The 27197-nt window shown below is 40.6% G+C and overlaps 1 protein-coding gene across 1 annotated transcript in view; it reads right to left on the bottom strand.

Annotated features, from left to right (window-relative positions):
* Positions 1–27197, bottom strand: part of CSMD1 (CUB and Sushi multiple domains 1) — an 833985-nt gene that overhangs the window by 159261 nt on the left and 647527 nt on the right. Inside the window, exon 49 of the mRNA XM_040349812.1 lies at positions 19211–19384. Within this exon, the coding sequence (XP_040205746.1) occupies positions 19211–19384 (174 nt within the window). The remainder of the gene's footprint in view (positions 1–19210; positions 19385–27197) is intronic.

Here is a 27197-nt window from a genome sequence, read left to right on the forward strand (position 1 = left end):
ATAATGCAGTTATGCTTTGGTGAGGATTATTTAATAATCCCATTAATATGGCTTATATTATTATTTACTGTTTCTGTATAATCAACAAATCATTGGAAATTGATTGCATACAGGAAAATATAAGCTTGGTAAATAAGATAGAGACTTCCAGAAAACACAATTCAGTATATTAGTATTGATTTTGTGCATTGAACAAGTGCATGAATTTCCCATGAGAGCAGATGTATGTACGTGTATCGCTCATAGATGGCACAAGGTCAGCAAGAAACAAATCAAATAGGGAAAGACCTGCAAAGCATTTCAAACATAGTTTTTAACATTTTAGTGAAATGTAGCTATGTGGCACACACTGTGGCAACCTAGGTTAATAAACAGATTTCAGGGGAGTGCAAATGTATAGGTTTTGCTCAAAATGGGGAAAATAATGTCTTGGATTGGTTGTATTTACTGGCTTTGTCCGCTCTAGGGAAATTTTGTGGTACAGTGACAAAAAGTCACTCCTTAAAAGATCATTTTCAACGATATTTCAAACATAGTTACTGTACATTGGTCCAGGTAAGTCCAATTTAACTATGTATACACTATACCTGTCTCATACCCTGGAACCTGTAAATCATTGATGTAGACACCACTACTTCAGTGGTCTCCACTTGCTGAACATTTGCTCTGCTGCATTTTTGAACTCCTCGTGAGTATGAGTGAGGAGTGGAGACCCAGGGCAAGAGCAGGGTGATGTTTTGCTAGAGTTACTTTTTGACAAATCAAATACTACACCATGAGAGTCTTTTTCTACTTTTTCTGACCTTAATGGATACCCTTGAGTGACTACACAGAGAATCTTTTCCTGGAGGTCTGTTGATTTCCTTGCCATATGGAGTGTACACAAAGTTTATTTTGCCATCCGTTATAGGTGGTCAAACTTTCTGGTAAGGTGCATCTATTCACCAGAGTACATTTTGTGGTGGAGGCTTTTTTTTCACTACTACTTTGTTTGCTAATATTTTGTTTGGAATTTCCTACTAGGATTTCATCTGTGTGGACTAATGTGAACTTATATTGCTCACGTTTGTGGAGGTTTAATTCCTTTTTTTGGATGGACACATTTTTTCTTCTTACTTCATTTTATGTAATTTTGTTTATATGAATCTGTTTATATTTTGTTTTTGAGTGCTGCACTTTTACTTAACCACTTGAGACCCGCGCTGTAGATGAAAGACGTCCACAGCACGGCTCTCAACTGCCGGCTGGACGTCCCTGGACATCCTTTTATTTGCATTCCCCGCTCGCGCCCTTGGGGGCACGCAGCGGGGAAAAACTGTGCCCGGCGCATTGCTGTGATGGTGATGCGCATGCCTGGTGGCCGCGATGTCCGCCAGGTACCCACAATCGGCAGTGACAGCAAGGACGTGGAGCTCTGTGTGTATAACTGTGTGTATAACCGCCGCAATATCGCAGGTTTGACAAAAAAGTCACAGATTGCTGCCATTACTGGTAAAAAATAAAAAATAAAAAAAAATCATAAATCTATCCCCTATTTTGTAGGCGCTATAACTTTTGCGCAAACCAATCAATATACGCTTATTGCAAATATTTTTTTTTTAAATTGGGATAATATTATAACAAAAAGTAAAAAATATTGTGTTTTTTTCAAAAAATGTTGTCTTTTTTTGTTTATAGCGCAAAAAATTAAAATCGCAGAGATGATCAAATACCACCAAAATAAATCTCTATTTGTGGAGAAAAAAATGATAAAAATATAATTTGGGTACAGTGTTGTATGACCGCGCAATTTTCATTCAAAATGCATCAGCGCTAAAAGCTGAAAATTGGTCTGGGCAGGAAGGGGGTTTGTGGGCCAGATTCATGTAGAGCGGCGCATATTTAGATCGGCGTAACGCATCTCTGTTACGTTACGCCGGCTCAATTTTGTGATGTAAGTACCATATCCACAGAGTATTTGCACCCAAATTTGCGCCAGTGTAGCGTAAATTTCGAGGCGTAAGGCGGGGTAATTGAAAGTGGGAAGGAAGTGGGCATGCTTCATTGAAATGAGCCGTGACCCCATGCAAATGAAGGGCCGGCTGGCATGCGCATGCGCAATGGTGCAGACTCTGTTCATAGCCTCTCTGTGCATGCGCAGAACTCGGCCCGGCGCAATCAGTGAGATAGGAACTAGGCCAAGCATACTTAGTGAGATACGCCCTGTGCTTAAATAGGCCCAGACAAACGCCCTTCCATTGCAAAAGTACATCCCTGTGTTTCCCTTCCTGAAGCGAGGTGCTTTTGTTCTGTTGTCTGTGGCTGTTTGTTGGTTTGTGTAGGAGTGTTGTAGCAAAGATTTTTTGGAGAGTGAGATAGGAGATTGTATTAGCTGTCTGTTTGTTCTGTTTGATTTTGGTGTTTGTTTTTTTGCTGTGTGTTTTTGTGTCTGTGTGTGCTGTGTGTTTTTGTGTCTGTGTGTGCTGTTTGTTTTTGTGTCTGTTTGGTGCTGACTGTTTGGTGGTGATATGGGACCAAAAAAGAGAAAGCTAAACTTCTCTGTCCTGAGAGCCGGGACATCACCCTGGCCAGGAAGAAGCAGATCCTCCAGGAGATTACTGATGAGATCAATGCGTTGGGGGGGAGACGAGGACTGTCAGTGGGATCTCAAAAAAGATCAATGATCTCCGCCGCCTGGTCCGTGATAAGCTAGCCAAGCTTACAGGCCATTCCAGGGGCACTGGCGGGGGACCACCTTGCACCATCAGGCTGACTGAGGAGGAGTGGGCAGTGGCCCGGTGCTTCAACAGGCAGCAAGTGGTGGGCCTGCCTGGCTTTGACTCCGAGGAGGCCGTGAGGACAGGTAAGTTTTTTTTTTTGGGGCGAGTAGCATGTGTGGGGGGGGAGGGAATATGTGCCAAGTGTGTGGATCCTCCAACCTGTGTATGTTTTGTGTCATCCACAGATGGCCAGGAGGGTGCTGGGCCATCAGGCCAGTCTGCACCAACCCCCGGACATCAGACTGCTGAACTTCCCCAGGCAAGGCTGGAGTCCTTAGGGGAGGAGAGTGGCCACAACTCACCTCATGAGGAGGATGAGGGGGAGGAGTTTGAGGAGGATCAGGTTGACATAGCCAGTGAGATACTTCTCCTTTTGGAGGAGTCTCCCCCTGGGGCTGGCAGCAGTCAGGCCACCATCAGGGGCAGCCCCTCCCACTCCTCCCCCAACAGGGCTCCCCTCCCAGGGGGCTCCCCTTCTCCCAGGCCACAAGTCTCAACTGGAGGCAGTCAGGCCACCATCAGGGGTAGCCCCTCCCACTCCTCCCCCAACAGGGCTCCCCCTCCAGGGGGCTCCCCTCCTCCCAGGCCACAAGCCTCAACTGGAGGCAGGAAGGCCACCCAGAAGACCAGGGGGTGGCCGACTTTCTCCCGGTCAATCTGCGGAGGGACCAGGCCCTTCAGACCCGCCATCTGGGTGAGGTCAGCCAGACTTTGGCACAGATGGAGGACAGCCTGTCCTCTATTAAGGACTCAGTGACTGAAATGAGCTGCAACTCCTTGGCGTTCATCAACTGTTTTAATGAACTGCAGACTGCAACAGCAGGTGTGGGTCAGGAGGTGCATGCCCTGACCCAGGCTGTCCAGGCCAATACGGCAGCCCTCACTGTGGGCCTGAACAGGATAGTCGTGGCCTTGGAGGGCAGGCCAGCAGGTGGGCAGAGCCCAGGGGAGGCTCCTCCTTCCCCTGATTCCCCCCCATGAGTCTCCCCTGAGGGGCCGGGGCCGTGGCCGGCCCAGGCGTGGGTCACGCCGTCATTAATTTTTTGTGTATTTTTGTTTTCAGTGCTTTCTTTGGTTTTGTTTTTACTGTGTTTATGATTTGTTTTATGTTTGTGAACGATGTATGAATGTGGGGGTGAAATTCCTGCTGAAAAAGGGGTGTCACCCTCATTTGTGGTGGAGTAGGGTTCCCCAGGACCAGGGAGAAGTGATCCCAGGTCCATGTGAATGGTGTATGAATGTACAGTGACTTAATTGGAGCCTTGGCGGGGCGTTGCTGCTCCCTAGTACCGTGCGGTGTACTTTGGTCTAATCCAATTTGATCTGGATGTGGGGTGTATGTGCTAGGGACCACAGTGGTGTGCATGCATGCATTCTCATTGTGCCATGATTAATGTGTGGGTTTAATGTGCAAAGATGCCTTCTGCGAGGCGTCTCCTGGCTGATCTTCCCTCAGAAGACGGGGTACCCTCGGTTAGGGTGGGAATGTCTGGTTCGGGGGTCAGGTAATCACGTAGGTAAATCTCCAGGCCCCTTCTCATGGCGAAGTTGTGCAGAATGCAACATGCACCGATGATCTGGCACACAAAGTTTGGGGAATACAACAGGGTACCCCCAGACTTATCCAGGCATCGGAAACGGGACTTCAGGAGGCCAAAGGTGCATTCCACCACTGCACGGGTACGTATGTGTGCTTCATTGTATCTTTCCTCTCCTGGGGTTTGGGGGTTCCGGAATGGAGTCATGAGATGGGGTCCAAGTGCATATGTAGAGTCACCTGGAAGGGAAAAGACAGGAGGATGTTAGTCATGCATGTGCCCCTCGTGATGTCTGCAACATGTTCTGTTCAAATTCTCTTGGGATGTGGCTTTGACGGTATATGTAGCTGTCATGGCTGGATCCTGGGTGTTTGGCACGGACGTCATCGGCTATCACCTGTACGTTGATGGAATGCCAATGCTTCCGATTGCGGTATATGTGCTCTGTCTCACAGGGGGGCTGTATTGCCACATGTATGCAATCAATGGCCCCCACGGTGCGTGGGAATCTGGAAATTCTGTAGAAATCTTTCATTTGGAACATTGAAAATAGGTAGGGTGATTCCAGATACAGTGAATAGGGGTGGTCCCCTTGTTCACTGTAATGCCACATGAAGGATGTGATTATTATTTTGTGAATATTGTTTTATCACTCCGATATATTTGTAATGCTATTGTGTACATATGATTGCTATAAGAACCTGGACTTGCCTTTTGGCGGTTAAAATAAAGTATTTGAAAAATAAATAAATATAAAGGGTTAACTTTAGGGGTTAGGTAAAGTGATACTGGGAGAAAGTTGGATGATGCAAGACTGAGGATACGTGTTAGGGATGAGTTCTAGTAAAATTTTGATTTACTACATGTGCTTAAATTTCTGAGCTCATACATCCAATGTCTGGAGAAAAGCTTGAAACAAATATATGGATAAGACAACACATTCTGTTAGTATATTTAAAGTAAATGCAAGTTAATATAAATACATATTATCATAAATTTTAGATTACTTATTATATTGTATTAAATGGCTTGGTAAAAATAATAATAGTTATACTGTATCCTATAGTCTACTCTGGTTGGTAAGCTAGACTTGTAGAAGCTGATTTCAGATTGATATAGGTTAATGCACACAACTGTTTGCTGTTTGAATCTTTATACAATTATTAAATAGTGTACATTTTTACACATAATAAAATAAATATTAATTTAACAGGCTTACTGTGAATATACTTTTTTTTTTCACAGAAGAAGCCAGCAGTGCCAGAGTATTGAGCTGCTGTGTACTGGTGAATTCATAAATCCTGGAGCAGGTATAGTGTGAAACGTAAAGCAGTATTATAATAAAAGGCTGCCATGTGGGTTATTTTTAGCCATGTCTCTTTTTCTCTCTATCACAGTGACACAATTTATCTATGTGGTACTTTTCTAAAAAGAAAATCTTCAAAGAAATCAATCTCTGCTTTTCAATAGCCTTCAATTAATGTGGATTATATATCTGTTTTGAAGATAAAGCCCTGAATATCTCTAAACGTGAGACATACATGATGTCAGAGTCCGAACATTTTCCATGGGTGGGAATAGATGTTCTTGCTTCTCAAAATATCACAATTTTTCATTTTTTATTTTAACAGTTTATGCATGTACAAGGCTTTGTACATCTGAAAGACTTTTCTGCATCAACATAATTAAATATAAGCTTCTTCTAAAGGCAATCTGTGTGAGATGTACAGAGGCTACCATCGCTGGCCTGGCTGTCTCTGGCTTTAAACATTTCTGATCCACTAACCAAAAAATAAGTATGCAGCTTAGAAAGTCAGAACTTTCTGATCTGCATACTTGTTTCGTTCAAGTATCTGAAAGTCTGGAATTGGCAGCCAGACAGCTAACATTTTCTGAAACATGAGTCAACATCTATATGCTCTTACTACAGCTTTTCTTCAAATACACAACACTGGCAGTTAAATTGATTTCTCATGCTGATTTTTTGGCTATTTCATGACCCACCAAAAGGGAAGGTTTGCAAGATAACTGAAATACATCATAGGTGATATAATTTGCTGCTCAGTGATTGCAGTATTCTAGCCTGCATCTCCCCAAGGTAATACTTAAAATCTGCCCCATTAGTGGGTCCTGAGGACAGGAGTTGAAACCACTGTTCTAGAGGATGAATCTAGGGATATGCTTATCATATGAGACTTGGTGTGGTTGACTCTGTACAGTGAGATATAGCTAAAGTTTGTTAATATGTCTTGGATAGCCGGGAGAGAGCAAAGTGGGACAGTGATTGACCAGGGGACATCGTCCACATACAAGCCTATTTGTGTTTGGTGTTGCCTACTGTTATGCCTGAAATACGGAGGTCAGTGAGGACCACATGTGCCAGTGATTCAATTACTAAAGAAAATATAAGTGGGAAGAGGGAGCATCCCTGCCAGGTACCATGGGTTATCTGGAGAGGTCGGACAACAATCCTGACATCCAAACACTAGCAGAGGGGAATGTATACAGAGCATTGATCGCTAAAAATATCCGTCCAGAGAGGCCAAATTTTACAAGTACTGTGGTGAGATAATCCCAGTGCACCCAGTCAAACGCCTTCTCTGCATCAAGGGATAGAAGCAGAGAAGGTGTTCGGTGATGTTCTGCCCACTGTATCAGGTTAAGAAACTGGTGGGTGCCATCTGAAGCTTGCCGCCCGGTGACAAAGCCTATCTGGACCAGTTGTGGGATTAGGGGCAATTCTGGTGGCTAAGATTCTGGCATATTTCTTGATATCAGTGTTTAGTAGAGAGGTGGGGCGGTAGTTGGCTGGTGAGTCTGCCAGGCTTGGGAATGGTAACTATAAGGGCATCAAGGTTTTTTTTTAGGGGCAGCCTGTGGTGGTGATACTATTAAAAATGTTAGTGAGTCTAGGGACAAGAATGTCAGAGTAGAGCGTAAAATATTAATTTGAGAAGCTGTCTGGGTCAGGGGATATATGTAGTGGGAGGGAGGAAATTGTTCCTGCGACTTCAGTGACAGTGAAGGGGGAAGATAAGACCTCGAGTTGAGCAGATGATACTTTAGGTCAGTGGTGCCCAACCAGTGGCCCGCGGAGCCCTCTGATGTGGCCCTCCACCTCCTGCTCTGGCATGGCAGATTGTCAAGCCCAGATCACAGGTTGCTGACCCGCCATCCCAGAGCAGCAGTTTTGTGAATAAAGCCGCTGATAGAGGAAGCAAGTGGCTGCGGAGCAGAGCCACATAAGCCGTATAGCGCCAACTCACAGGTGGAGTGATACCAAATGCACTCTGCCTGGGACAGCAACAGCCGGTGATACCTGAATGGAAAACTGTTATTAAAGGTAAGTTTACTACTAAATCCACAGTATATATATATATATATATATATATATATATATATATATATATGGGTATATCTGTTCTGCAGGGGTTACTGGGCTGCTTTCAAACTGATCCGCATTTTCAGTGCAGCTGCAGGTTACCTGCACTGAGCCATAGACTTTTGTTATTACCTGCGGGTTTGTTGCGTTTTCAGAAAGTGTGCCACACCTGCTGGAAATAATAGAAGTTTACGGCAAAGTGCAGCTAACCTGAAGAAAATCCACAGGTGCACTGCGCTGCACACGTGGTTTGGGCAAATCACATGCGCATCAGTGTGAAAGCAAGCCTTAGACCCCTTTCACATGGTCAGTTCAACCCAATCGGACTCACACCCGCCTACCTAATAAAAAAAATAAAAAAAATAGAAAGGGATGTGTCCCCTTCCGCCTGGGCAGATTGGATCAGAGGGCCCATAGAGTAGAGTGGGCTGTGTCCATGGACACGGACCTGTCATCCTCTCGCTCTGCTCATTGTGGCCCGTGATCGGTTACCATTTCGCTTAAGTGGCCCTCGCTCTTCAAAAGGTTGGGCACCCCTGCTTTAGGTAATGTCATACATTGCAAGAAGTGGTTAATCTTGTCAATAGAAGGGATATTCTGGTCTGAGGTGGAGTTAAGGTTATAGATTTTGAAGTAGAAATCTCTAAAGATGTTGGCTATTTTGGCAGGGCTAAAGTAGTTACGTTTTCCTTGTTTTGCACAAATAAATAGGCAATTTTTGATTTTGCTAGGTGGCGCTTATGTTGCTTGGCTAACAGAGAACCAGATTTATTGCCTTGGGAATAAGAGGTAAGTTTTAGGCATCTGGTGTAGTAGTCATGCCCCTTTCAGAGTAATTCTGTCAATTCCCAATGCAAAGTAAGAAGTTGTGAGTCAACTTGAGAATAGAGTGATAATTTATGTAGTTGCTCTAACGCACTAATTTTGTTGAATAGGAGGATAGTTTTGGTCAAGACAACTACATTTCTCCTGGGCTCCCATCTTTAAAAGAAGTCCTTTAATAAATGCCTTATGTGCATTCCACAATATAGCATCATCATGTGCCGTACCTTGGTTTTGGTGGGAAAAGAACCCAATCTCAGATGCAACCTCTTCCCTGCAGGTGGGATTGTCAAGTGAGCAGTTGAGTCTCCACACAGAGGGTAGAGTGGGTCTAACCATGAATTGAAGTTCAATGGAGACAGGAGCGTGGTCAGACCAAATAATAGACCCAATCAGTGGCTTTAAAATCAATTGCAAAGTGTATTTGTCCACAAGAAAGAGGTCAATCCTCAAGGTTCTTTGGGAATTGGAATAGAAGGAGTCCTGTAGAGAGTGCCAAGCATCAAATAAGTCTTTTGAGGAGAGAAGGGAAGGTAGGGCATTAGAGCACTTTCTATGGGTGCTTTTGGAATCAATGGGGGAATCTATCACTTCATTAAAATCTCCACACAAGCTTAATTGTTTAGAGTCATGGAGTAAGATTTTGTGCATTAATAAGGAGTAAAATTGCTTTTGGTGGCGGTTCGGGGCGTAAAGGTTAACCAAAGTTAGCTTTTGGTTGTCAATGAGGGCAGTGAGAATAACATATCGACTGTTGACATCTGTGTCAACAAGACAAGGCTGGAAAGTAATGGTATTAATGATTGCTATGCATACCCCCTTGCATTTCTGTGGGGCATTGGCAAAAAAAGTCAAGGGAGAAGGCTTTGTGTTGACAGCTTGGGGGTTTTTGAGCATGAAAATGCGTCTCTTGTACACACAATGTCACTCTTAGTTAATTTTGCCTCGTTCTACAGCATTTCTCCTTAAAAGGGGCTATTAAGACCTTTCGTGTTAAGGGAGGTTATTGTAAGTAGCCTGTGGACAAGAATAAGATGCTGAGAGTTGGGGGGAATCCATCATGACTCTGAGGGCGATCCTCCCACATCCGGGAGGAATACATTGTGGAAAGTATCATACAGGTTACATCTGCGAGATAATGAAACACAGAATGAAATACTGGTAAACAGCAGGTAAAATAGATGCATTGTGTACAATGACAAAAGGAAACAACTAGAAAACCATGGTGTGCACAGCACACAACTAACCAGAGAGGAGGTCATACAAGCTTTTGAGCTCTGCCTCCCAGAGGAAATTCAACTGGTAAAGAGGATAACTAATGAGGAACAACATATGTGGATGAGTGTATGCTCCCACAGTGGTTGTTAGGTGGAGTGGACCTGGGTCCACTACAACGGGATCCTGGTGGGTTGGTTGCGTGCAGGCTGAGGGGCCAGAGGAGTTGGTGACATACCCCAGTTATGGAGTTGTTTTATCCCATCTTTAGGAGTGAGTACAGGGATTTTTTGGCCTTGATAGGTGACAATCATTTTTGTGGGATAGCCCGAGCGGTAGGGGATATATTTTGTATGGAGGGTAGCTGTGACTGGAGCAAACTTCTTGTGGCCTTGAGCTGTATATGCAGATATACCAGTAAATAGTGTTACGGAGGCATACGAGTCAGAAAGAGGGTATTTGGAGGCAGCATTCATTAGCCTTTCCGTAGCATAAAAGAACTGTACTCTGACAAGTACATCTCTAGGTACCGTGTCGGATAACCGCTTAGACTTGGCAATACAGTGAGCCCTGTCAATAATTAATTCCTGAGGATTGTGAGAGGGAAGGAGAATCTTGAAAAGCTGCTAGAGGTAGGATTTGAGGTCTGAGTGTCCGATGGACTCAGGAATGCCCTGGTACTTTACACTATTCCTACTAGACCTGTCCTCCAGGTCTGAAATGTTATCCTTGAGGTACCTCCTCTGCCTGTTGTTCATAGGCATCAACTATCTCATGTTATGTGCGGCAGAGTAATTACCCCATTTGATTCTCAATATGGTCAGTGCGGTCAAATGACCCATGATAAATTTGTGGAGATCCTTCTGTAAGTCCCTTTTAAGAGAAAGCAGCATCAACTTAATAGTGTTTTCAGAAGCAGGATTGTTGCTGGGAGAAGCAGAAGAAGAAGGTGCAGCCCTTTTAGCTCTTTTCTCCCCACCAGAGAGTTCTGTCAGCACAGTGAGAGCTTTGCATGGGAGAGAGTTGAGCCCGGGATCCTTCTCCGCCGCCATGTTGTGAGGCTCTGCTTTCAGACCTGGAGAAAAAGTCTGTGAGGTGGCGGGGACCCATCTGCCTGGTTTTCTTTTGGGACATATCTGGTGACAGCGCAGGGAACTCAAACTGGGTGCCAGAGTTAGTTGCTGCCCCTCAGAGTTGCCATTAGCCGCTGTGTATCCTCAGTGGATAGTGGAGCTCAGGGATCAAGTGATCATATTCTAGAGCGGCCAAGCCACACCCTGCATTTTATGGAAATTATTTGCCATTTTTTGCCAACAAATTATGCTAGCTGCTTTTTTTCTTATTGATTTCACTTTTTAAAAAAGTCTTTAAAAAAAATGGGTCACTTTTATTCCTATTACAAGGAATGTAACATCCCTTGTAATACAAAAAAGCATGACAGGACCTCTTTAATGTGAGACCCTCAGATCTCACATTTACCCTTTAAAAGCAATAAAAAAAAATAATAAAAAAAATTCCCCTTTAAGACCATTGGGCAGAAGTGACGTTTGATGTTGCTTCTGTCATCCATTAGAATGGAGCCATCTTTCCCTCACTCGACTCCATTCCTCAGAGGGCAATGGACCCGATCGTCTCTGCCGCTACCGATGGCCACCAGAGAGCGTGGGGAGGGGGGCACCTCTCCCACCGCCGATGAAACTGATCTGGCAACGAATCTGTCTCAAAGAGCACTTTTAAGTAAAAGCGGACCGTCCGCTGTTAAAAAAAAGATACGGGTTATGGCAGCTATCTACTCTCACAACAACAATATGTCAAACAGCCAACATGTAACAACGGTCGGGTGGTCTGTAAGTAGGTAATGTAGGTGGGTTAATTGTGTTTTCATGAGACATTAATTGTTAAGTAAAATCCTGGGTCGGATAATAATCCAGTTGTTTATAGTAAGTAGAATGTTCTAGTTGCTTCAAGTCTTCTTGTATATATTTATATGTATTCATCACAACGACTGCTCCTCTTTATCTGCTGGTTTGATGGTGACAGCCTGATTATTGCGTAAATTCTGCATAGCCTTTTGCTCCAGTGGTTACAAATTGTATAAAGTAGCATATCAGGGATGTAACTCGTAGTCTGAAGCTGTAAATATAAGTGTCCAATTTGAGGTTACGTTCTTGTGGAGGTGTGAAGTTGCTACTCTTTTTCTTTTTGTCACATTCTGTTATCATAGGATTGCTTTCATTCCTATGAAAATATTATTTGAGCCGTAGTTTTCAAAAGAAATCCTCCATATTTGTGAATCACTGTCAATTATCCAACTTGATGGCTCAGGAAGTTTGTGATCTGACAAACTGATGATTTCCTGTTCCTCTGTTATTTCCACAATTTCAGCATGTTCACGTGGGATAACTTGGGATTTTGGATTGGCTTTCACATCACAGATAGAAGGAAGATGTTGTATTAGATTTATGTTTGGGATGTATCCAAATAGTCTTTTAGCATAGTCGACAAGCTACATATCTTGATATACAGGAAATCCACTGATAGATATTTTCATACTACCCTGTATGATCACAGATCACAGATCTAATATTAAATATGTGATAATATATATTGGAGATGAGACATATTGTTTGGACGAGTTTGACATACAATTTTTTATGACAGAATTTTATCCCAGTTTTCAGTTTTTTATTTACATTATAATAACAATCTTTTTCCACATGTTGAGTACCTTAAAAGTGTGTGTTTCATGATCCTTCTAACTCACATAACCATTCTCAAAATTGTGCTCCCACGGCTTTTCGTTTTCAAACATTTTTTACCTATTCTGTAAAGGAAAATGATACCCAGACATTTCAGGGTCTGATTTAGGCTCCATTCACACCTAAGCGACAGCTGCTGCACCATCATTTTTTATAGCTTTTTTGTGTTTTTTTTGTGGCACCATTTATTTGAATGGGCCTCCCTCCAAAAAAAGCTCCAAAGAGGCTCATGTACCAAGTGTCTGGCTGTGCAATTTTTGCTAAAACACGCCCTGTGTTTTGCTGCAATTCTGGAATCATGGGCAGAATCGCGCAATTGCACCCTTGATTTCAGCCCGCTAAGGTGTGAACGGAGCTTTACTAAAGTATGGTGAACAATAGTAAAGCAAGGAGGTTCTGGGTCAGAATTAATAACATGGAAAGTGATCTAGAGTAAATCTGCACTCTCTTCAAATATCTAATCATGTAAAGAATAACCTTCTTGAAATAAATATGGGTTCATTATAGCTTACTACGTACCATTTTAATAAACCTGGCAGTGAATCATTTAACTTCACTGTGCTTCACCAATATTCACATTTTAGTAAGTCAGATCAGGTTGCCATATCAACATCAATTGCCCAGAGTGCCTAAAATAGCCACCTCCTTCTATAGTACATCAGGAAACTTTCAGAGAAAGGTGACTACAACCAACCACCATTGATGTACTGTAGATCTATTGGTATAAAACCACAAAATCTAAAATTTTATTCTGATGGATCTTTAATAAGTGATTGATTTTAGCATCTAGCACATGTAACCAAGCATGTACGTAATAATTTCTTGTAACTAGTATTATTACACATGTCCATATGGAAGTGAAGAAAACTACAAGCTAATTATCATAAGCATGGGCATATTGTAATGGAACTATGTTAAACAGATACACAAATTTAATGGAAACACAAGCAAGACAGAACATTGCCCCTAAAATACAAACTATACAAGCATACAACTATTCATACAGAACAGATAGAACCTTCTATCCGGACTGTGTCTATGGGATTTCCAGAGTGTAATTAATGATCATTCATGTGCTTATTAGTGGTGTTCCTTTGCTCATATAGCTAATATACTGTAAATGCTGTCTTATGAGCAAATTTTCAATTTTTTTTTAACCTTCCATAAAAAGTTTAAAATATTTTCAAAGGGGAGGAGAGTTACTGTTCTGTGTAAGTATCTGACCCATGCCCACTTTATGTAAATCATCTCTCTTTTACCTTACATTTATATGGAACTTTGAAATAGATGACTGGAACAGATAGGAAAATATAGTATGTGTAGGTCCTGATCTCTTCAAACTCATTAAGTGGACCTCCCTTAAAAAAATAAAAAAGTTCATAACAGAATGCCTATATCTTGATGCAGGCATAAATAAATGTGTACTAAAGGTTATAGGGGCAACCTTTTCTCAATAGCCTAGATATCTGAAAAACTATTTGAAATAGTAAGCACTTCAGACATATTCTTTCTTACATTTCCATTTAGATGAAACCTAACAATTCAATATAAGCAAATACAAAGCATTTAAAAATCTTAGAGGATAAAAGCTTACAAGCAACCACAAATAGATTTCTGATACACATCTTCTTCTAAAAATGTACCAAGCAACGTTTGAACTAAATTTCTAGAAAATTGGCTTCTTATCAATGTTCCTGTGACAGGAAATATATGCATTTCCATTAGTGACTAACTCAGTTCTCCTCATGGAGCTATGCAGGGCTGACAATTATCAAAAAATTGCAAGATTTTCCTTGGTTTTCTTTTATAGTGAAAGGGGATGTACGCTACACAAATGAAGAAAGATTAAAGCTAGATGGGGTAGGGTAAAAAAGGTTTTGCCTTTTAAATAAATAATATTTGAAGATACAAAATGATAAACCAGACAATGTTAACTAGTATCTTATTTTTGGAAAGGTAAAATGCAACATGAGAACTGGTAGTACACCAAACATCTAGTAAGATTTAAAAATAAGAGAAATATACAGTACAGTTTATTAAACCAGACTGTAGCCATTTACCATGCAATTTTACATACCTATATTTAGCTTTACTACTGGTAGGACCAAAGGGCCAGATTCACAGCCAGCGGGCGCAATGTAACTTTTCTGATTTAAGTTACACCGCCGCAAATTACACAAGTTAGTGCCCGATCCACAAAGCACTTACCTGGAAATTTGCAGCGGTGTAACTTAAATCCGTCCGGCGCAAGGCGGGCCCAATCGAATGGGGCGAGTCCCATTTAAATTAGGCGCGCTCTCGCGCCGGACGTACTGCGCATGCTCCCGACGCTATTTTCCCGACGTGCTTTGCACGAAGTTACATTGCGCCGAGTTTTGTGAATTGCGACGGGTAAAAAAGAGATGCGGCGGGAAAACAAAAATTTAAAAAATAATTTGACAGCGACGCGGGAAAGACAGGTACATTTTTACATGGTGTACTAACTTTACACTTTGTAAAAGTTACCCTATCTTTGCGACGGCAAACTAACACTTACGGCGACTTAACAAAGGGAAAAAGCTTTGTGGATCTCCATAAGTGCTAATTTGCATACCCGACGCTGGATTACGACGAGAAATGCCCCCAGCGGCGGCCGCGGTACTGCATCCTAAGATCCGACAGTGTAAGTACATTACACCTGTCGGATCTTAGGACTAGCTATGCGTAACTGATTATATGAATCAGCCGCATAGTTAGAAACAGAGATACGACGGCGTATCAGTAGATACGCCGTCGTATCTCTTTTGTGAATTTGGCCCAAGGTTCTTTTACAGGACAGGAGATTTATTCTAATCATACCAAGTAATTGGTTGACCAAAGTACTTGTTTGTCCTCCAGTAACACAGCACATTCAGAATACAGCACATTGGCCACTGTTTCAAGTGAAACATGGTCTGTAATTAATCCCAGTTGCAATGTAGGGACATGATGTCTTATACCCTCGTCAATTGCACCATTGCAGAGGGATGAATTGTGTCTGTGAGGAACCCACCTGCTGACTTCATCAGCAGCATCCTGGTGCTTCTGGTTGGAATGACGCTAGTTTGCAAGCTGTAATACAAATGTGGAGGATGTTTGGTTTACTCCCTAAGTGGAATTGACACAGTGATGGCCATGGTGCAGTAAGTTCAGAATGGACTATATACACTTGCTTAGTGCTTGTAGAGGATGTATAACCCTGTTGTTTCACACTATATACAGCACTACGTTCATTTAACTGACAATTGCGCAATCATGCAATGCTGAACATAAATAAAATGGGGCAGATCCACAAAGAAATTATGCCAGCGTATCTATTGATACGCTGCGTAATTTCAAAGTTCCCGCGTCGTATCTTTGTTTTGTATCCACAAAACAAGATACGACGGCATCTCGGGTCGATCCGACAGGCGTACGTCTTAGTACGCCGTCGGATCTAAGATGCAATTTTTCGGCGGCCGCTAGGTGGCGTTTCCGTCTAATTCCGTGTCGAGTATGCAAATTAGCCATTTACGGCGATCCACGAACGTACGACCTGCCGGCGCATTTTGTTTACGTCGTTTGCGTTCGGCTTTTTCCGGCGTATAGTTAAAGCTGCTGTTATGAGGCGTACTCGATGTTAAGTATGGCTGTCGTTCCCGCGTACAATTTTGAATTTTTTATGTTGTTTGCGTAAGTCGTTCGTGAATAGGGATTTGCGTACAATGACGTCACCGTCGGAAGCATTGGCTTGTTCCGGGTTAATTTCGAGCATGCACACTGGGATACCCCCACGGACGGCACATGTGCAGTTAAAAAAAACATTGTTTACGTCGGGTCACGACGTATTAACATAAAACACGCCCCCATTACATCCATTTGAATTCCGCACCTTTACGCCGCCAAAGATACACTACGCTGCCGTAATTTACGGTGCAAATTCTTTGAGGATTCGAAAAAAAAAAATCTTAGATACACTGTGCCCGGTGGAAGATTACGCGCAGGTACGTGGATCTGCCCCATTGTATGTAATTTTTTTCCAAAAATAGAGCTTCCTTTGGTGGTATTTGATCGCCACTGTGTTTTTAATCTTTTGCGCTATAAACAAAAAAAAAAATTTTTTAAAAATAAAATACATATTTTTTACTTTCTGCTATAAAACATATCCAAAAAACAAAAACAAATTTCTTCATATATTTAGGCCAATATGTATTCTGCTACACGTTTTTGGTGAAAAAATCCCAATAAGCATTTATTGATTGGTTTATGCGAACGTAATAGCGTTTTTTTTTTACGAAAAATATGTAGAAGAATACGTATCGGCCTAAACTGAGGGAAATTTTTTTTTTTTATATATATTTTTGGGGGATATTTATTATAGCAAAAAGTAATAAATATTATTTTTTTTCGAAATTGTCGCTCTATTTTTGTTTATAGCGCAAAAGCTAAAAACCGCAGAGGTGATCAAATATCACCAAAAGAAAGCTCTATTTGTGGGAAAAAATGGACGCCAATTTTGTTTGGGAGCCACGTCACACGACCGCACAATTGTCAGTTAAAGCAACGCAGTGCCGAATCGCAAAAAGTGCTCTGGTCTTTGGGCAGCAATATGGTCCGGGGGTTAAGTGGTTAATGTAAATCTATGACACCAGACCCTTGTTGAAGCACAACTTGTATATATATAAAACAAAATTAGTAAAATACACAAGTCCTTTCAATAAGTCTTGTAATTCACGAAAGCAGCGTTAATTATCACTCCTCTGCCGTGATCATTCTTTCTTATAACAGTTCTTAAGAGGAAAATGTAAAGGACAGAAGGTGCATCAGAGTCCAGATAAAACCACAGGTGCTTTGAATATGCGTTGTGCTCTTCACTGCAGACTTCTCTCACCATGTGTCACACTCCCCTTTGGGGTTTATACTCACCAGAAGGTAGAGTTTATCAGGCCCTGATTTATTTATTTATCCATTCGTCCTCCACATCCCGGATAAGATCAATGCCAAGCTCACTCTCCCGAAATCCTTATATCCTCTAGCTCATGTTGTGGCCGTATCCATCATATCCATCATACAACTTATATATAACTATGGTCAGAATGTTGATTTCCATGCGCTGGATTTTCTGTGCTGTACTCCAGTGTCAATGACACTGTATGATAGCCAGTTTAATTATTTTATTATATCATGGACATATGGCACTGGTGCTTTTGCTATATGGTTGATGTGCACAGGGATGAGTGGTGAATGGCTGAATTATAGTGTTGTATTGTTTTTAAATTACTGAGTGGGGTATTTTTGTAGAGGTTATTTAGTCTATTTTATTTTGTCATGTTAGTGCTTGTGGATAGTGCACTTGAAATTTGAGGGGCCTTTTTATTTTTACTGCTCAGAGCTGAGTTTGCCTTCTGCAGTTAGTAGTTATGGCTATTGATTAGGGGTATCTATCAATGCCTTTGCATGCCCACCACTGGCAACTCTGTAGTAAGGTACAAGTTAATGAACGAAAAGCTCTGCTGCATACTTTCCTCCATAAAATTTCAGTTACTTTGGGCCAGATTCACAGAAGAGATATGACGGCGTATCTCCTGATACACCGTCGTATCTCTGAGAGTATCTATGCGGCTGATTCATAGAATCAGTTACGCATAGATATCCCTAAGATCCGACAGGTGTAATTGACTAACACAGTCGGATCTTAGGCTGCAATACTTCGGCCGCCGCTGGGTGGAGTTTGCGTCGTTTTCCAGCGTCGGGTATGCAAATTAGCTTTTACGGCGATCCACGAAGCTACTCGCGTGCGTAACATCGTTTATTCCCGTCGCAAAGTTGAGCAATCTTTTTCATGGCTTAACTTTACACAAGCCATGTTAAAATATGGCCGTTGTTCCCGCGTCAAATTAAAAAAAAAATTTCGGCGTAAGTACGTTACGCACGTCGCCATTTACAAACACGTCGGGGCGCCGTAATTTCGCACAAAGCACGTCGGGAAATTTACTAACGGAGCATGCGCAGAATGTTCGGTGCGGGAGCGCGCCTAATTTAAATGGTACACGCCCCATTTGAATTAGGCAGGCTTGCGCCGGACGTCTTTACGTTACTCTGCCGCAAGTTTATACTCAAGTGCTTTGTGGATCAAGCACTTACGAGAAAAACTTGCGGCGGTGTAACGTAAAGACGATACGTTACTCCGCCGCATTTGTACCTGAATCTGGCCCTTTGTGTTCTTCTCTTCTAAGTGTCCGTGAAGCTTCCAGAGGAGCTATGCAAATACTGACTTTCTAAAGGCCAGCATTTGATGAAGGCAGCATTGAGTTGTATGTCTTCACTCCCCCAAGAAGTGGGACATTTACCAAGGACTCAGGAGGGGTTTGGAGGACTAAATTGATGTTGGACATACTTTTAGTGTACACTATGCTTGAGTGTTTTTAGTATATTTCCTTATACTTTTTTACAAATTTGTTTTAAATTGAAACTAAGCACCTATTATATTAGGAGATACATTTGCCAAGTGTCTGTACTCGCAAACCAGAAACTTGCAATTCCAGTTTATGAGACGTAATCCAGGTGTTAAACTCTTGTGGTAATTGTAGGGGCAAAACTCATTGACAGCGCAGTTTGAGCCACTGAAAAATATAAGGAGCCTGGGGTGTTATTTATAGTATCTATCATTAACTACAATATCAATTTCTAGTGGACTGACTCTTTAGCTTAAGAAGATGTATACTCAGAACATCTTACCTCGGCAATATGGAAGAGGGGTGCTCCACATACCATTGCTGCGACATTGTGCTTGAGATGAACCCTGAAGCACATAGCCTAGATTACATGTGAAGTTAACAACATCATTTAAATTAAATTCACTTCCATTGGTAATTCCATGTGCAGGATTTCCAGGATGACCACAAGTTATAGCTGTAACAAGAAAAAAGAGCTCTCACATTCTCATAGAATATAGCCATTCATTAATTAAGTATTCATACTTTGACACTCAGTGAAATTGTACACTGTCAGTTTATGTCCTGTCCTTCTTCTGATATCTGACTGCAGATCTTTTAGCGAAAAATGGAAGGTTCAGGTTCGACAACCTCTCCTTATATATTGAGTAACAGTGAAGTCCTATGACCTTTTTAAGACATGATTGATTATAATTATATAACATACTAGTGAATAATGTGGTTTGATGTGTATAAATAATATTACATGTACGCTGATTTATGTTTTTGCATTTTAATTTAATTGTAGTCAACCAAATAATAGAAAATGTGAAGCTGCTCATGAATTTTGCTAGATTCAAAGGTTGACAGAGTAAACAGAGGGCTGTCAACTGATATAGTTTTCTTTTGCAAAAAGATGTTTATAGGACAAGAACTGCTAACAATTGTCATATTTAAAAAAATATAAATAGTTTTTCTAAGTTTCTAAGAAAGAGTTACATTGTTTTTCACTCACTCAAAGAAGAATGCCGCATTCTGATTTACATTGAGTTGACATATTCATATTTACTTTGCTTAAAGTGGTGGTTGTTAAGTCACATAACCCCATTACTTGTATCCTCTCTGTTTTATGAAGATCTAAAGTACTGTGTGTAATTTTGTTTTTTAAATTTTATCCTAAATACCTTTTCTCATACCAACGCTCTACGAACACCCTCCATCCCTGATTAGGAGAGTAGCAGGAGGGGCTGAGATTCTCCTCTGATGTCAGCCGGCCAGCAGTGGGAGGTAATTTGACTGCAGAGCGAAGGTATTTATGATTAAAATAAAATAAAAAACTGACACACAGTACTTTAGATAAAACAGAGATGATACAAAAAACAGAGATGATACAAGTAATGGGGGCTATGGGGTTATGTATTGCTGCGGAAATAGTCAGAAGGAGAGGGAAGGAGATCACTACACAGACTTAGCTGACAGGCAGGGACTCAGGGAGGGAGGGAGGGGGAGAGGGAGAAACTGAAAGATGACATGGGGCATGTAAACTGACCACGGTATCTTGGATCAGCAGCCATGATTACAATGTCAGTTCACATACGGGGGACACAGAAACAGGCAAGATCAACAAGGTATTTTAAAACACATAAAAAGGGACAAAATGCACTGCAACAGCACTATGCTGTTATTCAAACTTTAAAGGAACATTTTTTTTTTTTTTTTTTTAGGGTTGCAACTACTTTAAAGGCTATTCACTTTTTATATAGCTTGTGAATGAGGTAAAGCTCTATTGACTTATATCAGCCAATCATGCAGTAAACATATTTTTTTTCCTTGCATGTGATTGAGTATATTTTGCAAAGAGAATTTTCACCACATTCAATAGGCTAAGGGAATATTCCCTTGCAAAGTGAATGAACTACTGTATTTGCCTTTAGTAAATCAACCTAACAGTTTGGTCTATGAAATTCTGCTGGAGAGAAGATGGCTTTTTGAAGTGTCATTAATTGTTGGTTGGGGGAAGGGTTATGAAAGACATCTATACTGTTCTGTAAGTATATATTGTAATAATAATAATACATAAAAAAGTGTAGCGCTCAGAAATACAGTAGATATGTGAGCACTTTAATTGAAAACAATTGCTACTAAATCAAGTGAAAACAACTATAAAAATATTATAAAGAAAGTAAGACCATCTAAGAGGATAAAGGAAAGGATTTTTTTGGGGACTTTGAATGAGGTGACATGATACATGCAGGAATACATAAAATTGTCAATCACATATTACAGACCATACTTAGAAACAAACATTAGTAGCAACCAGCCAACCACGTTGTGGTAAGGAACAAATCCTGGATGTAATAAAAACACTTCACAATACATGGTAGGTGGTAAACTCAAGATAATGTAATGCATAGAGGTGTCTTGAGTTGACCACTTACCATGCATTTTGAAGTGTTTTTATTACATCCAGTGGTTGGCTGGTTGCTACTAATGTTTTTTTCTATATATGGTCTGTAATATGTGATTGACAATTGTATTTATGGCTGCATGTATCATGTTCATTTTGCCATGTTCCTTGCTTCACCAATACAAACATGTTTTTGATATCGACTCATCTTTTAGCCATTTGTACCCACCTCATTCAAAGTCCCCCCCCCCAAAAAAAAACTTTCTTTACACAGATTTAGGGATGGAGACATGTGACCCACATGTCTCATTTAAAGTCCCAAACTCCCCCTTTTTAGTTCATCTAGGAGGAGAAAAACACTCCACAGTAGTGAAACGCCACAAAAATCATATACTTAAAGTCCATATATGTGATAAATCCAAAAAAAAAGTTATATTTTTGAAATTTCAAAAATGTTGCAGAAATAAATCCTCCACAAGAATTTCTCTACCAGCAAGCAAAGTGAAATGACCCTCCACCACAGAAACATGCTCCATGATGGCCACTTCCCCTGATGGTGTCTGTGGTGATGAAACGTATAGGGTTGGGCCAACGAGAGTGACAAGATCACGCCAGCCTGGAATTGGAAGCTACATGCAACATGAGGAAGGAATTAGGATGCCTGTATTCTGATACTATATATCGCTCATGTATTATGACAGCCCTGTGAGTTTTAATCTTTACATTAAATTGATCTTAACTAAATACTATGCCATGAGAACCCGTTTTCTTTTAACCATAATGGATTATTTTGGAGTGTCTATATGGAGAGCTGTTATCTGGAGCTCTGATGATTCTCTACTACTTGGAGTATATACAAAGCTTGTTTGGCCATTCGTTATATATAGTCAAACATTCTGGTAAGGTGCAGTCATCAGAGCATATTTGTGTGGCGGAGGGCCATTTCACTTTGCTTGCTGGCAGAGAAGTTCTCTTGGAGGATTTATTTCTGAAAATTGTTGGAACTTCTTAAATAGAACTTTTTTTCACATGTTTTTTTTTTACTTCTGTGGAGTGTTTTTCTACTCTTAGATGGACTTACTTTACTAGCTATGAGTAAGCATCACATGATGTGAAACATGTCAGACACTTTTTTCCTGTTGTTCACTTCATTTTGACTGCATCGCTTTGGTTGTTTTTTGGATTTCATTTGTACAATAAAGACATTGTTTTAAGGAGTGCAGCAGTCCAGGATCTTCTTCTATCCAATGGACTTACTTTCTTTATAATATTTTTCATGTTTTTTTCACTTGATTTGGTAGCAGTTGTTTTAATTTACATTGCTCACATATGTATTTCTGAGCAATACACTTTTCTATGTATTATTTGTATCGGTTTTTGTATCAACAACTTTAAATGTTGGCAGCTTCTTTCGCTTTTTACTTCTGAGCACAGAGTTGTTTTCCTGTTTAAATATATATATATATTTTACATATATCATAATACCTCCCTTAACACCTAACTCCTTTCTAAACAGAAGGTCACTTATAAGGGCTAAAATTTCTCCAGAAAAGGTAAGTAAGTTAAAGCTGTATATAACTGAATAGCATCCTTATGTTAATAAATGGAAACAATTTAATTTCATTCCTGACAACCTCCTAAACCTCAATAATGACTAAATAATATAGGTCTGCCCCCTAATTCACAGTGAATTCCCTCAAAGTTTTTACTGCTAGAAGCAATCATTGTTACAGTGAAGATTCTGGAAGCTAAACGCACAGCGTTTGAAATGAGAATGAACATTTTTATTTAGGCCAATGAAGCAGTACTCATGTGAAATACACAGTTTTGCAAAGGAAGTAAGTACCTGACCACTTTAGTAAGTCAAGCCAATTAATCTCAGACAGTAATCTGTAACTGTCATTTGATTGTCAATTGCCTCAGGCAAAAGTGTTGCAAAAGAACTTCTTTACCATTAAACCCCATTTCTTTTTACTCTTTCCTGGGACTAGGACAAAGAGATGGAGGGTAGAGACATCAAGAATGTAAGCTCATGGAACATAGGTCCTTACCACATATGCAAAAAAAAGTCAAAGCATTATGCAGCAGTTATAGATGTCAGTACTACACTCCAGACCTAAAGCATCAGGCAGTTTTCTGTTGTCTGAAGCTGGTTTGAAGTTCTGAATAAATCAGAGAGCCAAATTTACTTCAAATAAATTAAAGCCCTTCAACTTCTGTTTTTTTTTTTTGTTGTTGTTGCTACTTTATGTAGACATTTATTCATAAATGCAAAATTTTAAGTGATAAATTGATATTTGCCAAGAGCAAAATATATGCTTTCTTTACTACAACCTGATCCACAATTCCAGGTTTACAAAAGTTTCAAACTAGTGCAAAGCAAATGGAGCATTTGAAAATAGTCCTACAGGAGACAGATTCCTTCTCTGTGTGTGCAAACTATTATTTTTATGTAACTGTATAACGACTGTACTGTACCGATGTGTGGATTACCCATATGCTGGGGTGATTTTATATTCAACCATTGAACCGATTAATCCCAAGAGTTCCCAATTAATTAAAGTCTGCAATTGCTGTATGACCCAAATGAAAATTAGCTCAGGTCTAATTCTCTTAGTTTAGGTGCTGCCTATCCCTGTGGGTGTAATAAATGTAACACATAAGATTCTGTTGTTTAGCCTTCAAGAGCATAATAATGTTTTTACACTAATTAATGTGTGATTTCTACATTAATTAATGTTATGTACAGCAATTAGAATAAGTGATTTGACAGTGGAGCAAAATAAAACTCTGCTGACACGGTTAACTCCTCTATCTTTCACAAAATTCTTATGTTAAATCATGCGTCTTTTTTCTCCTTGGCTACCCTGGAAAATAGCGCAATCAGGCAACTGCTTCCACATTTCCTATGTAGCTCATACAGATGTATATATGCAATCTTATTCAATCAGATTCAGTGAACTTTACACTCTTCTAAAATTATATCGATTGCTCGAATCTTAAATCTTAAAAAAAAAGCATAAAATGCAATAGAACAGCGAAACAGAAATACACAAATACCAATTGAATTCTCTTTCAAACAGCTCAAGATAAAAGCAAAATCTTGCAGTATGATACAGTTAAGGATTAAGTGAAAAAATGCAAAGCACAGAACTATAAAGTTGTTTCTTTTGAAGGTTAGCTTTAGTTCAATAGTGAGTTAAAAAATGCATGTCTTTTGGAAAGTGCTTGTGCCACTATACCCAAGTTGCCTTGAGCTATTTTCTGATTGTTAATTTGTTAAATGTTCAGTATATCCAAACACAGATAATGTTAAAGTAAAACTATTACCAGATCTTTTTTCACGTTAAAGAAGAGCTCCAGCCCCCCACCAAGAAAAGAAAATCAGCAGAAGTCAGAAGAACATTTTTACAACCAACTAATTTGTGATAAATTGACCGTTATATTGACTTCTCATACAATGGAATGGCCATAGATGTCCAGCTTAACACTAACAGGTATTTCTATCCTTGCAAGAAATACAGCACTCCCCCTGATGATGCTTTTATTTTCTTTTCATGTGAGAGGCCTGCAGGCTTTGTTTAGGCATTACCCAGGGCCAGCATTAACTAGCTTGGCTGAGATGCTGGCTCAGGGACATGTCATGGAAATAATGGTGCCTTTGCTGTTCCTAGCTGTGTCTGACACAGATCCACCTATGATGCAGTCACACTTCTTAAGACTTAATACAAAATTATAATAAGAGTAAACTGAAGAATAATGTAATAATGGAAATATTTTTTATATCTTTTCATGTGACAATACTGAAGAAAGATACTTTGCTCCAATGTAAAGTAGTGAGTGTACAGCTTGTCTAACAGTGTAAATTTGATGTTCCCTAAAAATAACTCAACACACAGCCATTAATGTCTAAACCACTGGCAACAAAAGTGAGTACACCCCTAAGTGAAAATGTCCAAATTGGTCCCAATTAGCAATTTTCCCTCCCCAGTGTCTTGTGACTCATTAATGTTACAGTGTGAATGGGGAGAAGGTGTGTTAAATTTGGTGTTATCACTCTTACTCTCTCATACTGGTCACTGGAAGTTCAACATGGCACCTCATGGCAAAGAACTCTTGCTCTACATGAAGATGGCCTAGGCTAGAAGAAGATTGCCAAGACCCTGAAACTGAGCAGCAGCATGGTGGCCAAGACCATACAGCCATTTAACAGGACAGATTACACTCAGAACAGGCCTTGCCATGGTCGACCAAAGAAGCTCTGATGAACTCCATGCCCAAGAGGGTTAAGGCAGTGCTGGAAAATAATGGTGGCCACATAAAAATGTTACACTTGGGACCAAATTTGGACATTTTCACTTAGGGGCATACTCACCTTTGTTGCCAGCGGTTTAGACATTAATAGCTGTGTTTTGAGTTATTTCGAGGGAACAGCAAATTTACACTGTTATACAAGCTGTACACTTCCTACTTTACATTGTAGCAACGTGTAATTTCTTTAGTGTTGTTACATGAAAAGACATAATAAAATGTTTACAAAAATGTGAAGGGAATACTCACTTTTGGGAGATACTGGGGATATATACAGTATATATCCAGTATATCATAGCCGTATACAGGGGGCCACTGAATATAACTGTGTGTGGTGCGGATTCCCCCTATTGTCTGGGCTGAATCTCAGTCGAGCTAGTCAATGCTGGTCCTGGGTAATGCCTAAACAAAGACTGCTGGCTTCTCCCAGGAATAGCAAATAAAGGTATAATTTGGGGAGTACTGTAATCCTTGCAGGGTAGAAATACCTATTAGTGTTAAGCTTGCTATCTATGACCATTCCCGTTTATAAGAAGTCAATATAATGGTCAATTAATCATGAATGAGTTGGTTGTAAACTTTAGCTATAATCAGCGCATGCAGACAATCAACATTGTAGACAGCCTTCCCAGAATAGTTAAAGATGTTAAAGGGTGGGTCAACTAAAAATTGAACTCTATAGACTAAGACTGGGTTGTCATTAAAATTAATGTGCGTGTAAAGGTAGGCGTCTCAATACTTTTGAGAATATAGGGCCAGATTCACAAATGAGATACGACGGCGTTTCTCCTGATACGCCGTTGTATCTCTGTTTCTATCTATGCGACTGATTCATAGAATCAGTTACGCATAGATATCCCTAAGATCCGACATGTGTAATTGTTTTACACTGTCGGATCTTAGGATGCAGTACCCTGGCCGGCGCTGGGGGGAGTTCGCGTCGTAAACCAGCGTCGGGTATGCAAATTAGGAGTTACGGCCGATCCACGACGGTTTTTCGCGTTCGCTACGTCGCCGCTAGTCTAGTTTCCCGTCGCAAAGTTACACTTTTTTTTTGGTGCCCTAACTTTAGTCAGCAAGTGTATTGCTGTCTAAAGTATGGCCGTCGTTCCCGCGTCGAAATTCAAAATTTAACGTCATTTGCGTAAGCCGTCCGGGAATACAGAAGTACACTACGCGCGTCGCCGTTCAAAAAAATGATGTCACGGCGCGCAAAGCACGGCGGGAGTTAAGAAACGGAGCATGCGCAGTAAGTCTGGCGCGGGAGCGTGCCTAATTTAAATGGCACACGCCCATTTAAATTGGCCCGCCTTGCGCCGGAGGCCGCGGGCATAGTTTTCATCGCAAGTGCTTGGTGAATCAGGCACTTGCGATGAAAAATTGCGGCGGTGTAACTTATCTAGGATAAGTTACGCCGCCGCGTGGCCCAGAGTGTGTATATATATATATATATATATATATATATATATATATATATATGTGTATGTATATATTACAAAAGCCATTTTAGCTATAAAGTGCTGCTAGTTTTAGCGAAGCTTTACCGTTGCTTTAGCTGTGCTTTTCTGCTGCT

Source organism: Rana temporaria, chromosome 4 (assembly GCF_905171775.1).
Source record: "Rana temporaria chromosome 4, aRanTem1.1, whole genome shotgun sequence".
Lineage (NCBI taxonomy): Eukaryota > Metazoa > Chordata > Amphibia > Anura > Ranidae > Rana > Rana temporaria.